General features: G+C 52.8%; 7 protein-coding genes across 7 annotated transcripts; 3 read left to right on the top strand and 4 right to left on the bottom strand.

Annotated features, from left to right (window-relative positions):
* Positions 1 to 616: 616 nt before the first annotated feature.
* On the top strand, positions 617 to 2,521 carry J4E78_003008 (uncharacterized protein; the record flags this gene model as incomplete). Its single annotated transcript, XM_049363651.1, has 1 exon — positions 617 to 2,521. One exon carries the CDS (start codon positions 617 to 619, stop codon positions 2,519 to 2,521), a length of 1,905 nt encoding a protein of 634 aa, XP_049224316.1.
* Positions 2,522 to 4,085: 1,564 nt separating this feature from the next.
* On the top strand, positions 4,086 to 6,350 carry J4E78_003007 (uncharacterized protein; the record flags this gene model as incomplete). The annotated part of the gene is made up of 4 exons (XM_049363650.1): positions 4,086 to 4,282; positions 4,333 to 4,631; positions 4,685 to 4,824; positions 4,872 to 6,350. The coding sequence occupies 4 exons, from the start codon at positions 4,086 to 4,088 to the stop codon at positions 6,348 to 6,350; spliced, it is 2,115 nt and encodes a 704-aa protein (XP_049224315.1).
* A 166-nt stretch (positions 6,351 to 6,516) lies between these two features.
* On the bottom strand, positions 6,517 to 7,048 carry J4E78_003006 (uncharacterized protein; the record flags this gene model as incomplete). The annotated part of the gene is made up of 2 exons (XM_049363649.1): positions 6,517 to 6,789; positions 6,848 to 7,048. 2 exons carry the CDS (start codon positions 7,046 to 7,048, stop codon positions 6,517 to 6,519), a joined length of 474 nt encoding a protein of 157 aa, XP_049224314.1.
* Positions 7,049 to 7,376: 328 nt separating this feature from the next.
* On the bottom strand, positions 7,377 to 8,407 carry J4E78_003005 (uncharacterized protein; the record flags this gene model as incomplete). Its single annotated transcript, XM_049363648.1, has 2 exons — positions 7,377 to 7,945; positions 8,017 to 8,407. The coding sequence occupies 2 exons, from the start codon at positions 8,405 to 8,407 to the stop codon at positions 7,377 to 7,379; spliced, it is 960 nt and encodes a 319-aa protein (XP_049224313.1).
* Positions 8,408 to 8,826: 419 nt separating this feature from the next.
* Positions 8,827 to 9,414, bottom strand: J4E78_003004 (uncharacterized protein; the record flags this gene model as incomplete). Its single annotated transcript, XM_049363647.1, has 2 exons — positions 8,827 to 9,237; positions 9,289 to 9,414. The coding sequence occupies 2 exons, from the start codon at positions 9,412 to 9,414 to the stop codon at positions 8,827 to 8,829; spliced, it is 537 nt and encodes a 178-aa protein (XP_049224312.1).
* A 4,434-nt stretch (positions 9,415 to 13,848) lies between these two features.
* Positions 13,849 to 15,569, top strand: J4E78_003003 (uncharacterized protein; the record flags this gene model as incomplete). The annotated part of the gene is made up of 3 exons (XM_049363646.1): positions 13,849 to 14,036; positions 14,088 to 15,309; positions 15,363 to 15,569. 3 exons carry the CDS (start codon positions 13,849 to 13,851, stop codon positions 15,567 to 15,569), a joined length of 1,617 nt encoding a protein of 538 aa, XP_049224311.1.
* A 192-nt stretch (positions 15,570 to 15,761) lies between these two features.
* Positions 15,762 to 16,408, bottom strand: J4E78_003002 (uncharacterized protein; the record flags this gene model as incomplete). Its single annotated transcript, XM_049363645.1, has 2 exons — positions 15,762 to 15,855; positions 15,909 to 16,408. The coding sequence occupies 2 exons, from the start codon at positions 16,406 to 16,408 to the stop codon at positions 15,762 to 15,764; spliced, it is 594 nt and encodes a 197-aa protein (XP_049224310.1).
* Between the last annotated feature and the right edge of the window lie 218 nt (positions 16,409 to 16,626).

Here is a 16,626-nt window from a genome sequence, read left to right as displayed (position 1 = left end):
CGCTCTGCAGAGCCTCTGTGCGGGGTAGCCGCTCTCCTCGCCCTCTACCCGTCGCGATGCGGCGACGGCTGCTTGGCTATCTGCTATCCCATGGATCATCCAGCACACCTACTACGCTAGACTGCCCAGAATCTTCACCGAGCACCCACTCGCTATGCGCAAAAGCAGCAGATTACCCTGCGAACGCGTCCCATAGGCGCGCATAACTGCATGGCTGGTTCACGGCCGCTCACGTGCCTCTGCGCCCGCGCCTCCGCTGACGGCCGCCTATTAACAACATGCGTGGGGGAGGCTCCGAGCGGAGGACCAGAAGCAATATTCTGGACAAAGAACTATGCCCTCCTTTCCCACTTCTGCCCTTCTCCTCAATCAACTACACCCCAGATCCATCAATCAATTGCCACCCCGAGCAATTTCCCCAGGCATACCGTGGCTCGGCGCGCGTGCAATTTCCTCGTTCCGCTAGCACTCCGCTGTCACCAAGCCCGAACATAATCTTATTACTTTACTTCCCGGTTTCGCCCTTCGCCGCGCAACTCACCCCACGATCGCCGCACACATAATACACCCGCTCGCCGGTGTAAAAAGAGGTTTGCTCTCACTGTGAACCGGTTTAATGGCCCCAATTTCAGAACCCTCACACACTTTCCAGAAGCTCAAACTCGACACCTCGACACCCCACAAACCCGTCGCTTCCACCTTTGCATCTTTCGCGCCTCTAGCCCGTAAACAGTCCCCGCACAACCACCATGGCCAGTCCCAGCTAACCGCCGAATTCGCTGCTGCAGAACCGCAGAACATCTCGCGCGCCTCTTTCCCTACGCGTGACCACCATGGCGCCGACTTGCGCGCCGAGTCCGACGATGAGGGCTCCCTGGCTGTAGGCAGCAGCGGAAGTGACGAGGATTTTGTAGCCAAATTCAGGCAGCGAAAGACGAGCATCAGCTTCAACAATGAAGTCCGGCTCGACACGGGAGAGGGCGTCGGCCTGGGCGTGCCCGTGCCCAAGTCTTCACGGCAGTCGCATTCACGCACACCCGAGAATGGAAGCTACTCGGATGGTTCGCAGCAAGACTACATGGAGATGCCCTACACCATGCGCCGCAACATGCAGTACCGCGTTGGAGAGTCCCGATACCCACTCGCCCAGTCCACCGTAGACGACCTGGCCAACGACACCGAGTACCGCGACCAAGTCGCATCCTTGACGTCTGATGCTACCGCTTCGCCGCCGCTAGACGAGGCGCAAACGCCCCTCGAGGCGCCGTCCGAGTACATGCTCTCGCCAATGCCTGCCACCTCCCCCATGGAGTTTCCCCTCTTCTCGCCCTCTCCGCGCCGCGGCGGCCCACCTCGGACCAAGAGCTGGAGATCGGAGATTGGCGAAGATGGCAGTCTGAAGAGGACTAGCCGTCGATCGTCTGCCCGTTCCGGCCGTTCTCTGTCGTCCATGTCGCCGGCTGCCTCTTTCCTGGCGCGTTACAAGGCGTCCGAGGCCCCAATCAAGGCGCCCGAGCCAGACGACGAAGGCCAAGGCATTGGCTATGACAGCGAGTACATTATTGGAAAACAGATTGGCTATGGTGGCTTCAGCGTCGTGAAGGAGGTTACAAGCATGGAGAACGGCAAACCTGTCATCGATGCTGTCAAGATTGTGCGCAGGCTGCAACAGGACAAGTCTGAAATTGAGAACGAACAGATCCAGACGCAGTTCGACCATGAGGTGGAGATCTGGCGCTTCCTACGGCACCCCTATATTCTTCCCCTCCTCAGGGTATACACCACCGACTATGCCACTTTCTGCATCACCAGGCTGAACAAGGGCGGGACTCTCTTCGACCTGATCCGCGACACACGCCGCCAGAAGAAGAGCGGACTACCAGCTCACTTGGTGAAGCGCTATGCCTATCAGCTGGCGTCAGCCATGCGCTACCTGCACAACGACGTCCAGGTTGTACATCGCGACATCAAGCTCGAGAACTGTCTTCTCGACATGACTGTAAACGACGCTGAAAAAGACGGCGGCGATCTTCTTCTTTGCGATTTCGGCATGGCAGACTTCATTGTCAGCGACCAGCGCGATGGTCCCGAGCCACACTCGATCGGTGACAACCAGAACATAGGCCCCGCGGAGACTAGTACTTCTATCGCTGGTAGCCTACAGTATGCGGCTCCTGAGTTGTTCAATACACCTGGACCTGTATTCTCACCTGCGGCGGACATCTGGGCGTTTGGTGTAGTTGTTTTCGCTTTACTCACCGCGACTCTACCTTTCAACGACGGCCTCGACATCAAGACGATTGAGAAGATCAAGAACTGCGAATGGGACGCGGACCTCATACGTAACGCAGAGTCGGCCCAAGCAGGCAACATCGACGACGCCCTCGCATTGGTCAGGGGTTGCCTTGAGGCTGACGTTGAAAAGCGTTGGAACGTCCATGATATCCTAGAGTGCGCATTGTTGCGCGACTGCGAGCAACGCTTCGAGCACGTGGCTCGCCCTTGGGTTGCGGAGTCATGAGCTGATGATTTTTCTTGTACGAGTTACGTTTGGTGTTGGACAGGCCTTGGATACCCGGTTTGCATTGCGTTTTTTCTTGCTCATATTTGGTGTTCGCTTCTCATCCGGCATTCTGCGATTCAGTCATTTCCGTTGGCTTTTGGATACCCTGCACTATTATTCCACTCATGATCCTGGTCTTCCCGGCGTTTTCTTATCAATGGTTGGGTCAAAAGATGGATGGCCTCATGATGCATTGTACTTTACTTGGCTCCCAGATGAGCGTGGTTTTCACCACAGACTCCATTGTTTGTGATGCCCGCAGGCGACCATCAGCGGCTCATACGACATACTTTTATGAGCTTTCTGCAATGTATTGTCACTACTTACAAGCCTTGTCTGTCTCATGATCGTTGTGCTCACATGGTACTTGACAGCTAACGTACACAACGTGGCAACGTTGTCTAAAAGACCTACAGTCGTGGTCTTCGTGCTACCGCGTTGGACCGGTGGTAACCCTAGATACAGAACCTGCAAGCATGTCGATGGCACTTTCCGGATCCGCGCACGCCTTCCCCGCAGTACGACACCCACACGTTCCATCGCATCCACACATTTTGCTCCAAGCACGGACGGCGTTGCGCTATCGTGGTTGGCTCTTCTCGGGTATCTCACACCCACATATGTTTTTGCGCTGCGAGTGCTTTAGCTCCTTCCCTATCCAAACGGTTACAACGCTAGCAGTGCGCTCGTGTACTGTAAGTACCACTCTTTCCAAACCCGCGGTTCAACGTCACTCGTACTCTCTACTACTGGACACCGGTGCTCCGTCGCTCATCAACACCGCAGCAGTCGCATCACGAGGATCGTGAATCTGCCAGCGCCAGCTCACGTCGCCACTCCTGCCGTCCTGGAAGCAAACCGCTGTTTAGCGCCTCTAATTGCGCGTGGTGGATGCTCTACCAAATCAGGCAAGGCCTCGTTTTGACGCTCGTGGAGTGCAATGAAAAAGGTCGCCTGATTTCCCCGACTGATTACCAGGAGTCCGACATCATGTCTCGAGGACTGATCAGCCTTGTACTCACAGACGCTAGCTAGCCTGGCATAACCTTATGATGCACGTCAGGCGTACCTCTGCGGATGCGGTCAACCACTGCATATCCCAAAGTAACCAAGAGTCTTGGCCACCGATAAAAAGCCTTGTCAGTGAGCTTCATGGACTTTTTGCCTACAATGTAAGGTGACACTAAAGTTTCCCCACGTGGTGTAATATTAAAAAGGTTCGGTGCTACGCCCATGCTGTTTAGGTTCGCCCGTAACTCTTCCTGACATTTGTATCGTCACTTGAACGTTAAATCCAAGCTAGTGCTGACCGTAGAGCTGTCAACAAACATCACGGCCCCTTCGACAAACGAAATGGCCATTTTCACGCACCGGTGCCTGCATCTTTCATTGCTAGCTGTAGGGAGCACGTGGTAATACCAACGGAAGATCGACTCGGGATTTCGTGTCTATATAACCTTCGTATTCCGTCTCATTCTAAGTTTGCGCGCATGCCCGGTATCAATATTTTGCATTCTTGAAGATGTATCTTCCCATTCTTAGTGTGCTGTGCACCTTCTTTTTCACTACTTCTGCACAATCTAGCTCGACCTTCACTCCAGCTCGTCCACCCTCCCTACCACTGGCCGTCAAGAGCCCATATCTGAGCACGTGGTTCCCTGCCGGTAGTGATGGAGGAAATGGAGGCTATCTTCCAGGCCAGTGGCCATCATTCTGGACGTAAGATCCCTCTCGACGCTATGTGTTGGATACATATTGACACCAAGCAGTGGTCAGATTCTAGGATGGACTGGCTTGGTCAAAGTCGATGGCAATACCTTTGTCTGGATGGGGAAACCCGACGGCTACAACGATTTCGCTAATCAGACATCATACGAGTACACGTCTACCAAGAGCATCTTCACCATTACCGCAGGCGATACCGTTCAGCTCAAGGTTACATTCATGTCACCACTGACTCCAAATGACTTCAAGCGTCAATCTCTTATCTTCTCGTACATGAACGTCGAGGTCTCGTCTCTAGACGGCTCCCAACATGACGTGCAGATCTACACAGATATCAGTGCTGGTGAGCATCTCTCACTCCCTTTTAAACGTGCGCTTGAGTTGACATGCAGATAGAATGGACGTCTGGTGATGTCGCTGCTGTGGCTGAGTGGAGTTACGGTACTACATCAGATGGTATCGGCTATCACAAGATCTGGAAGCAAAACCAACAGTCTTTGAGTGAGGTCAACGACCGCGCAGAGTGGGGTAATTGGGTAAGTAAACCACCAAAGGGCATGGAATCATGATCTGACATTAGCAGTATTATTCTACAGAAGCAGTCGAAGGTCTTACGTACAAGTCCGGCGCAGACTCTGAAGTTCGCGATGCCTTTGACAATGATGGAAGCCTCAACAACGCGGAAGACTCCGAATTCCGACCAATTAACGCTGAGTGGCCCGTGTTTGGATACGCTCTAAACATGGGTTCCGTCGGGTCTGACGTGAAAAGCCAGCTGTATACTATCGGTCTATGTCAAGACGACGCTATACAGTTTCTGGGCGCCGACGGCCTCAAGAACGTGCCATCACTTTGGAAAAGCTACTTCCAGGACGATCTCGCCGCCCTTTCTTTCTTTTACAAAGACTACCAGGAGTCCAACAGACTCTCTACGGAGCTCGACGACAAGATCTCTAAGGATTCCAAAGCAGCTGCAGGAGATGATTACGCTATCCTGACTAGCTTAGCTGCTCGTCAGGCATTCGGTGCCACTCAGCTTGTCGGCACTCAGGACAAGCATTACCTCTTTCTCAAGGAGATCTCGTCCAACGGAAATATGCAGACTGTGGACGTCATCTACCCTGCTACCCCAATCTTCTACTATACCAACCCAGAATTGGTCAAGTTGTTGCTTGATCCGCACTTCGAGAACCAGGAAAGCGGACACTATCCAAACAAGTTCGCTATACATGATCTAGGAGCGCACTACCCCAACGCTACCGGCCACCCAGACGGTCTGGACGAACACATGCCGCTGGAAGAATGCGGAAACCACATGTTCATGATGCTCGCCTACGTCCAGCTATCCGGCAACACCGACTACATCACCCAACACTACCCCATCCTCAAGCAATGGACCGAGTATCTTGTAGAAGAAAGTCTCCTCCCAGCCGATCAACTCTCTACCGACGACTTCGCGGGCGCACTCGCCAACCAGACTAACCTCGCACTAAAAGGTATCATTGGCCTCGAAGCCATGTCCCAAATGGCGCGCATCATCGGCGAAACCGCAGACGCAGATAACTACACCGCCATCGCCCACGACTACATCACCCGCTGGATCGATCTAGGCATCAACAAGGCCGACAACCCGCCTCACTCTATCCTCAACTACGGAAACGAAACCACCCACGGTCTCCTATACAATCTCTACAACGATCGCCTCCTCGGGCTCAACCTCGTACCCCAGGAAATCTACGACATACAATCTGCTTTCTACCCGACCATCAAGGAACGCTACGGCGTACCTCTTGATACCCGTAATCGTTACTACACAAAGTCTGACTGGGAGGTCTTCTGTGCTGCGGTTGCGAGCAAGGAGACGAGAGATATGTTTATTGGGGATTTGGCGAAGTGGGTGAATGAGACGCCTAACTCGCATCCTTTTACCGATCTCTATCAGACGAATGATGGGACACAGCCTCCTGGTATTGATTTCAAAGCTAGGCCGGTTATGGGAGGGTTGTTTGCGCTGTTGTTGCTTGATAGTGAGGGGTTTAGTGCGAGGAAGAGGGTGTTGTGAGGTCTATGTAACATGTGGATGTGGCGATGGGAGACATACTGGCGAGGATTGTGTTCATTGTCGTACATGTAATGTTCACGGTAGTCAAGTAGGTCCGGCGTAGTCTTCTTGTCAACAAAGGCGTTCTTTATTAAGCAATACTACCCGCTTTCAATCAACGTTCTTCTCACTTCTTCCCTTTACCTTTTCCCTTCTTTCCCCCATTGCCGCCACCTTCGACTTCGCCTTCTCCTTCCAAGTCCGACAACGCCTTATCAGCGTCGACATTCGCGTCATACTCCACATCTTCCACCCACTGCTTCGCCACGAAAAAGTGCCATATCGCCGCTGCTGCAAGCCCCATCACAACTAGCGTAGAAAACAAGGTCTTGAATATCGACCATAACGTTATACTAGCGAAGTACCGGAGCCATGGCGTGACGATGGCTTTTCTTTCTTCCTACATAGTGTTAGCATCTAAATTCATCGGCTCCGATACACTAGAAGGAAGGACGAACCTCCAGATCTGGATTCACGCAGTATAGCAGCAAGACGAGCGCAACGAGAATGAATCCCAGGAGGATGACGGTAAGAACCTGGATGACGGCAAGCAAGATCGAGATATCGCGTGTTGTACGGAGGACTTTGAAGCCCGCCGCTACGAGGGGCGTGACTTGTTCGAATGCAGCGTTGATCTGGCGGGAGTACGGTATACCCATCTTGGGCGGTAGCGTTGCCGTCGGAAGTAGCTAGTTCGTGGCGCTGTAAGTATTCGCCCTGGGTATCGTCAAAAGAAAGAACATAGACTAGACATTAGCGATTAAATAGTGTATTGATTGAACCAGAAACCTGGAAAACGATATGCATGACATAGTGGGGTCGCTACATTGCGCATGCACATGCGCGACGGGAAGGTGCGATGAGTGGGTGGAGTGCAGATGGGCCACTGACGTCATTTTGACCATGACGAGGAGCAAGGGTGAAATGAGTGGTGTTGTGCTTTAGCGAAGAGAGATCTTGAGACAACATTTATCAATGTGACTATCTTCATGATTGTCCAACTGATACCGCATCAATTCCCTCGAGAAATTTGACAACCGTCTCGATGAAGTGCCGCATTGCTTCATCACCAGAGAGCTCATGGTCAGCATCGAACAGAATAATCTGACACTGCTTACTCGCCAGCCCATCTGGAATCGTGCCAATCCACCTCTTGAGCAGGGCTTCCTTGTCCACGGTCGGGGGGACCATCTCGTCTTTCTCTGATATCAGAATCAACGTCGGCTTGTCCAGTTTACCGAATGTGGACTGGAGGGTCGAAACTGGTAGATCGGAAGAGAAGAAGTCGTCGTCGCCTCCCACAGAGACTAGAGAGTGCCAGCGGTATGCTGTTACCGGAGATGTGATAATGGGTGGGATGAAGGAGCTAGACATGATAGTCTTTTCTTCTCCTTTCGCAATGAGGTCTTCGGCGTGCTTGAGACTAGCGGAGAGAAGATCCTGTGGCATGAGCAGTCCAGCTGTTTCACGATCTGAAGTTGGAGCTTGCATGATGTAGCCGTCAACCAGGGGAGGCGCTGGCAGGGTAGTTGCGTATGTCATGATGGCCTGACATCCTTCTTATTCGTCAGTAACTAGCGAAACCCGAAGAAGAGCATATGGCGTTGGTAGGATAGCATCGACTTACCAGTTGAACTTCCAATCAACACAACTTTTTCCTTCCCAATCTCTTTCAGATACTGCACCAACTCCTTCAAGTCTTCAGCATCCTCCTTCAAGCTTCCATATCCGAACCCTGTATAACTGCTCCGCATTCTCAGTTCCCAAATACTATAGCGCACGCCGTTTCCATCTTTCAAACTCGCACGTTCCAAGGCGTCATTCAAAGGTCCTAGGTAGGGGGTTGTATGCGGACCAGTGCCCAGCCCACCAATGAAGACCAAGGCGTTCTTGCACTTGGCAGAGTTGGAATGGCGGCGCTCGTATGCACATGTCTTTGGTTCGGTCGGAGGAATGGGGTGGACGTGGACTGAGAAGGGACGGAATCGTGGTGTATGGGTTGGCTCGGAAGTCGACATTGTGGAAAGACGGTTGGACTCTTTGTTGCTAGAGTAAGTCTGGCTGCTTCACGTCTCCTTGGATCTTCTGCATGCCATTGTCGCCAAGAGTGCATAGTCAGGAGTGGGTCATCTGCGTATAGCGACGTGCGTGATTGGTGTGCTTTTCGCGGAGGATTTGATGGGCGTACATCAACTTGGCTTGATGTGCTAGCATGTCACATCTCTGGTTTGCTTACGCTGATCAATGCATTACATGGTAGGTGGACCCCAGATTGACAGCACCTTGGGAGCACAGGTGCGTTCATTGGCATTCTTCGCGCCATATATCCATTGTATAGCATGATCCATAGTCTTGACGCGTACCTCCTGGGTACAATTGCAGTCTAGAAGTCTATTCGTGTAAATGCGATCTACCCATAGTCCAATTCTTGTGTTCTTCACAAGAAGGCGGCCGCAGCCGCCGCAGCCATGACGCCGAACTCAGCCCCCAGCCACTGTCCAGCAAGTGCAGTCGGCATCGCGGCTCCCTCGGAACCGGTTGTAGAGGTAGCCCTCGCCGCAATAACGTTCCTCACGATGCTGAACTGATCGCTGACCTGTTGTTCCTTGAACGACCTCGCCGCACTCGGCAGGGCTGTATACCAATCTGGCTTGGAGAAGTATGTGGGGGTCTCATCGGCCATGGTGACTTCAGCTGGAATGCTGTAATTCGAGGCGGTGCTGACAAAGGCGTCGATTTCGGAGCGCGCGGACGTGAGAGAGGACTGGTAGGGCTCGCCGAGGGATTCCGTGAAGCGACCGTACGCTATTTGCGCGTTGAGGAAGACGGAGGTGGTCCAGCTCTGGGCCTGCGTAGTTGTCAGTACAGCGGTAGACTCCCATGTTCGCGCTCAACGTACATCGGATGGATTGGCGAAGGTTGGAATGGCGGACGTGGGAATGGGCGGTTCTGTGTAGACCATGAAGTCGCCTCTTACCACTCCCGCCGCTGCAGTCAGTAGAAGAAGGCCTGTTTTCGAGAACATGATCCGATAGATGATGCAATGTCTACTGGTAGCGAAGGTGTGCGAAAAGCGAACGTGAGATAGGGACCGAAGTGTGTTGTTGCTAAGTTGGATGGTGTAGGACATCGACTGCGCATCTTCGGTGGCACACCCAAGAATTCAGACGCGGCCCCAAGACTTCTTTCCTCGTATCAAACCGCTACTGCTCCACATTTTGCTGATCGTGGTCGTAACGTCCTGGGCGCAAGAGGCCATTGGGCGAGTGTGGCTATGCAATGGATGACGGCGCGTGCACGCGGAAAGTCATGACGCGAGCTCCACGGAACGCGAAAGGACCCACTTTAGCTGACCAAGACGATGAAAGAACATCTTCACGTCTCTGGACAGCCAAACAGCTGACTGAGGCCATATACACCTATAAATATGATATTTAGCAATGCCTAAAACTGCTGGCAAGCTACGAGGTGGGCAAATAATTTCCTCGTTATTGAGTGCCTAGGTAGATGCCGGATGCATCGCCTGCCCTACGCCTCTGTCAACCATGGAAAGTTTCCCATTCCGTACATATCGACAGAGCGCAAGCCCGGCACTAGGTCAAGATTCTGTCTCATTTTCAACGATACCTGCACTCGCTGCCTGCATAGCCATCACGCGCAACACGGTAGCCTCTTCGATTGGAGCCCATACGCACAAGGCCTGACGTTCAACGAGGGGTTTCATCGCTTCCAACGGTCCCAGCTCATCAACAACTACCATAGTGATGACTGTTCACACCACTCAGTCTGGCGGACGCGATACGATTAAGACGCGATTGTGGTGGGGTACAACTCTTCCAGCAGTCCCGTGTCTGCAGTTCGTTGTAGTCCGTGTCTGTGGTGTGCGCAAGTCTCGTAATATGAGCGCTTCGTTCGTCGGTATGCATCATCAACTAGAAATCTATGATCAGCTGTTGCGACTTAGTGAGCATCTCGTTTTCCTGTCTGCAAATTGACGCGTACAAACAGTGCGCGCGCATACAACCTTGTCCTCGTCATTGGGGAAACCGAGCTGGAGAGGCAATGGATGGGAGTTGCGCAGTTGGTAAGCGCACCCAACCAATACAGTGTTTGGGCTAAGGACCTCCTCCTCAGCATCCGTCGTGGCTTGCAGCATTATTCTCGGCATTGCCTCTTGCCTCGTTGCTTCGACTTGAGAACAACTTGTCGTCCTGCAAAAGACTGAGTCCCCGGATGCTTTGGTGTCTGTCTTAGATAGCTGAGAAGGTCTATCGTGCGCGAATAACCTGTAATTCGTGGACGTGGCGTCTGACCCAAAAGCGTGGATTCGACGGGGTCCCCGAGACTGTAGTCCTTGTTCGCAGTTTTGTGACATATACAAAAAAGGTCAACAAATACAATACCCATTCGCCGGAAAGTGTGCGTAAGGTCAGAAGGCCGATCAATTGACACAGCGAAATATGGCCATGATATTACTTCTCGGTCCGATTACCGGCGTATAGGTGTCGACACAGCGTTTAGAAATGAAATGAACGCGGTCCTACTCGGAACAATGCAGCTCATATTTCCTTGTCAAGATCAATAGCGAGCTGACAGTCAGCATGAGGCATATCTGATTGAGATGCGTGCACCCAAGATATGGGGGTGTGTTGTGCTCAGCATCCCGGCGTATTCGCGCTCAACGCTCGGCGGGTATACAAACGGCGCACACACAACGAGACATGGCGTCAGCTGATACGCAGAACACGGTATGCTCTGAGCACTGCGATGTGTCGCAGGATGCGCATACTTGCTTGGCCGAAAAAGCAAAGCCGCAGGACATCTGCAGATGGCACATTTCATACACCGTTGTACGAAGGTCGTGTCGATATCGTCAGATATCATGCGTCGGGGCAGGATACGATGAAAGATCGGAGGCTGGCAGCCGTTTGGTATAGGCTATTCTTGTATTGTGCCCAGGATATGGGCAGTCTCTTCGCATGTCTATTTTCAAATCTATTAGAAGTAACAAATGAGTGAAAGACAGAGGACTGAACCGTCCATGGACGGCGATCACATACCACTAAACCAGAGAAACGGAGGACTGGGTCCGATCACTACGACATACGACGAACTATTACACCTCGAATCGGCACTGACCGTCCCAACTGGCTTTCTTGCGATGTTTTACCAAGTGGCTCGACTAGAGCAGCCACCGAGTCGTGATGAGAAGCCTTTTAGCCTAATACCCCAGTGGCAAGGCTCTGAGGATAATTGTGTCGTTTCGTGGCGCGGCGCTTGTGGTGTTCGACGGTGGCCAACGGAGGCCTTGGTTAGGACCTTCAACGATCTCGTGCTCGCGCAGCCGCCTCGAACGGTCATTCATTGATTTCTGCCCCTGTAGAGGAAAGAACGGCTGGAGATCCCGACAACTACGACGGTCCGAGCGTGGGATCTCGTTGAGTGGCTGCGCATGATCGGAGTCGGAGTACACTAAACCAGCATCGGTACACCACATAGTCATGATTACTGTAGACTATTCCCAGCTTTGGTGGCTCCTCTGGCTGGAAGCGAGGTTCAAAGGATTCGGTGTTGGTGGGCGTTGTGGATACTTGGGCTGACTCCGTGCACATTGTCTGGGGTGATCCGACAGAGTACCCTGCCCATCTCGTGATGCTAGTTAACCCACAGAACAAAGCGATGTGATTGCGCGACCTTTAGGCGCCCTCAATGTACACATACCCACCATGCTGGGTGATGCATCGGACATGGCTGCTTTTGATGCAGTCAGACTTGACTTTTCGATAAGACAGAATGCCAACGCAGGCAAAGATTGCTTAGGTGCGGGCGGGCACGGCATGCAAGAGTAGCCAAGTCTGCTGAAAGCCCGTTCGGGATCGCTAACAAGCATTGAAGAAGCAATTGCCGCATCAGCCGCGCATGCAAGCCCTTTCTTGTGGGTTCCAAAGGAAGGGCACAGCGGCCAGAGCATCCCGCGAAGGAGTCGAGGGCGTTCAGGCCCGTGGGAAGCTGCAGGCAACGCATTCAATAATTGCTGTGATTCAGCCGGTGCAGGCTGGGCAGCGGGATGCTTAGATCTCATCTACCTTATGGCGTCTTCGGCTGATCAAGAGTGTTGGAAGATTGGCATTCAAAGAAGAGCCAGCCACCCGTTGGCGGCTTGGCCCAGACATCGCCCAGGCGTAAGCGAGACCGCCCGTTTATACGGTGACCGAATCACGTTGACAGGACGCTAATCAGGGATTGTGCTGCTTGCAACATGTACTATCAAATAACACGATGGTAGGATGTGTTAAATGAGCCCGGTGAAGCAGTTGCAATGTATCGCGTGAGGTCTCCTCGGAGCGCGTTAGCTGTTGTTGATCTCTGGGGAAGGTGTCTGGGGAAACCTCTGGGGAACGGCTCGAGGCGCTGACGGTGCAAGAAGAAAAGCGGGATATCGCATTGCAGATGTGGAGTTTCCGCGGAGTGTGTTATTGAGCTGGATTGGCCATGAACGAAGGAGCGTTCTGCCGTTCGGCGCTAGCCCGTGCCTCCCATCCATCACGTGTTCGGGGCATCATCGAGTTAGCAGGCTGGGGAAATCCGGCTCCATCTTTCCGCCAACCACGCCTCATCACCTCGGCTCCGCGTGCTCTGCTGTCTTCCCCAGGCTGGCCCCAATCATTATGGGGAGACCCTGAAAATGCGCTTGTCAGACCCACGTTCTCGGTCGCTGGAGTCGTGAGCTTAGAGTAAGGGGTTAGTGGCTGGTTAATCTATTCAACCGTAGCATGCGACACTCTCGCAGCTGATCACGACCTTCGAGAAGGTTGGCGGAAGTGTCAAGCCTGTATGGCCGAGCCGGAACAAGGTCGCGGCTGGAGGCTTGTCCTTGCCCAGGTGAGCTTCACGAGGGCATACCGGGCTGGCGGGCCTTGTCGCACTGTAGGCATGCATCCATCAGGCCAGGTCCAACATTTCCATCACAAGACAAATGAGCCTCATTGCTTAGGCTTCTTGTTGTTCTTGACGGCTGACCGTCCCGCGCGCCGAGGCCGACTTGACACTGGTAACAAGATGATCCGTTCATGGGCAAGACGAAGCTTGGGGTCTGGGCAAGCTACCCTTGACCCCACCGTTTTGGGCAATTTGCCGCCCACTCTACCCCATACGGCGGTTCATCCGCGCAGAGTGCCACACATTTCTCCAGTCGAATTTAACCGGTCCGCTAGACCGTTGTTCTGGAGCCAAGGTCCTCTGCGAGGATAGTATCGTGCAGGCCGGGAGGCATATATATGAAGCACCAACATGTTCAATCTATCCAGGCTCAGCTGCAATCAGCCCAACCCGACAAGTCAACAGCTTATATACCCTGCTGCCCAGGACAGTGTAAGGTTGTGTGTTTCAAAACCAACCTTCACTCATTCCCTCGTTACTTCGATTCAACAAGCAGTCTACGGACTAAGAGTCGGACGCCATGGGTCTCTACCAGAAGTTCACGCCCAAGATGGGTGCCGTTGCGAAGAGCAGGTCCGACGTCGAAGCTGCTCAGGCTGAAGCTCCTCACCTCAAGAAAGTCAACTGGAGGTCCGACGCCGGTCTCCGCAAGCTCTACTTCTACGCCTTCTTCATCTGTATCGCTTCTGCGACCACAGGTTACGATGGGTAAGTCTTCCCATTACTGTTATCCAATTGACCAAAGCTAACCCACTCCAGTTCCATGTTGAACAACCTTCGTATTCTGCCTAAGTGGACGGAGTTCTTCGGCGACCCAAAGGGAGACACTCTCGGTCTCTTGACTGCTCTTTACTCCATCGGTTCGATTGCCTCGCTTCCCGTCGCTCCCTTCGTTGCCGATCGCTTTGGACGTCGCGCCTGCATTACCTTCGGATGTGTTATCATGATTATCGCAGCTTCCATCCAGGCCGCCGCTAAGAACCTCGACTACTTCATGGGTGGACGTTTCCTCATGGGTTTCGGAAACTCGCTTGCTCAACTCTCGTCTCCCCTACTCCTTACCGAACTCTGCCACCCTCAGCATCGTGCTCGTGTCACCGCCGTCTACAACTGCTTGTGGAACGTTGGTGCCATCATCTGCACATGGTTGACTTTCGGTACCAAGCGCATTGAGAGCGACTGGTGCTGGCGTGTACCCGCTCTTACCCAGGCTGCTCCTTCCGTCATTCAGTTGGCCGCTATCTGGTTCATCCCTGAGTCCCCACGTTGGTTGATCGCCAAGGAGAGGAACGAGGAGGCTCTTGCCATTCTTGCCAAGTACCACGCCAACGGCGATGCCAACAACGCTACCGTCCAATTCGAGTTTGCTGAGATCAAGGAGACTCTCCGCCTCGAGTTCCAGTACCAGAAGACCTCCTCCTACTTCGATTTCTTCAAGACCAAGGGCAACAGGTACAGGCTCATGCTCCTCGCATCTCTCGGTCTCTTCTCCCAATGGTCTGGCAACGGTCTTGTCTCCTACTACGCCACCGATGTCTACAAATCCATTGGTATCACAGACGCTGACACCCAGCTCGGTATCAACGGTGGTCTTACCATTCTCTCTCTCATCGTCTCCGTCTCCTGCGCTCTCCTCGTTGATCGCGTTGGTCGTCGCCCACTCTTCATCTCTGCCACCGCAGCCATGTGCGTCACCTTCATCGTCTGGACTATCGCTTCGTCTCAACAGGAGGCTACCAAGAGCAAGGCTGCTGGTCAGGCCGTCATTGCCATGATCTGGATCTTCTCCGTCGCTTACGCGCTGGCTTGGTCTGGTCTGCTTGTCGCCTACACTGTCGAGATTCTGCCCTTCAAGATTCGTGCCAAGGGTCTCATGATCATGAACTTGTTCATTCAGATTGCCCTGACCATCAACCAATACGTCAACCCTCTCGGATTCGACAACCTTCACCCTACCTGGAAGTTCTACACCATCTACGCCGTAAGTCTTGCAATTACAATCACTGTGATGAACTATTTACTAACTAAAACTAGTGCTGGATCTTCCTCGAGCTCATCTTCGTCACTGTCTTCTACGTCGAGACCCGTGGTCCCACTCTTGAGGAGGTCGCCAAGATCTTCGATGGTGATGAGGCTGAGGTTGCTCACATCGACATTGAGCACGTTGAGAAGAACGTCATGACTTCCGGCTACGAGAAGGATGACAACGTCCGCATTGAGCAGGTCCGATCATCCCAGTAGATGATTTGATCTCTTGTGTGTATATAATTGCTGCTTTGATTGATGTGGAATGATGGTGGTTGGATGATTTTGCTATATACCAAGTATGCATGTCCTTCGCTAGTACTAGTAATCGATATGCGTCCTCTTCTCATATTATATCCCGCTCTGTGATTTGTACATCATGCGTCAATAACGCCCTGCTCCATCTGACTAACCTCCCTTACTTGCCGCCTTGCCTCCTTTCTCTGTCTTCGTCTGTCCATCTTTGCCTTGATAGTTGCTTTGATCCCCGAGCAGCACATTACTGAAGAGAACAGTGCGCTTCCCATCCACAGCAGAGCATTAATGAGGTCGCACCACACAGCTCTCTTCATGCGCCCCACATCCACATTCTGGTACCCTTGCTCGATGTCCCCGCTTGAATAGATCGTATAGAAGAGGCCGAAAGAGGCAATCCATAAGACCGCCAAGATCCATTCCGGGATCCAAGTGACACGGTAGTTGCGTACTGTCACACTGTCGATAACTAGAACCAACAGGGTAAGCCCAAAGACGACTTGCGCAAATATGAAGTCGGTCTTCGAAGTGCTTGTCGCATGGCTCAATTCGATGGCGTAGGATATGCCCGATGCGAGTGCGAAAGCGAGTTGGAAGATACGGATGCTGAGACGGAAGAGGGATACGACGGGCTTGTCGAGTTTGGCATTCACCGCGGACTTGAATGAGGACGGGGAGATGAATTGCGACTTGAAGTAGGGCGGTGGTGGTACGGATGGTATCGAGTGGGTCGATGAGGCCGATGATGATGGTGCGGTCGGCTTGTAGTAGACGGGCTCGGACTGCTTCGGTTGACCCATTGTAGTTGTCTCGCTCGATTGGGATTTGGGTGCTTCGGAGTAGAAGTCGTGAAGTGAAACGTGAAGACGGCTTAACTTGGAGCAAAGCAGCGGGTCATCCTGAGGTTATATGTGCACTCAGACTGCTGACGCGACTAGTTTGGGTAAAACTCGGCGCAATGCACAAGAAAGAGCTTTTCATGGCACTTTCCTTCTATTTTAGCTGTATTAAGTGGAGC

This window comes from Alternaria triticimaculans (assembly GCF_023758025.1).
Source record: "Alternaria triticimaculans strain BMP 0046 chromosome Unknown scaffold_3, whole genome shotgun sequence".
NCBI lineage: Eukaryota > Fungi > Ascomycota > Dothideomycetes > Pleosporales > Pleosporaceae > Alternaria > Alternaria triticimaculans.
The sequence above is the reverse complement of the archived record's forward strand: the minus strand, read 5'-3'. Positions and strand labels throughout refer to the sequence as shown.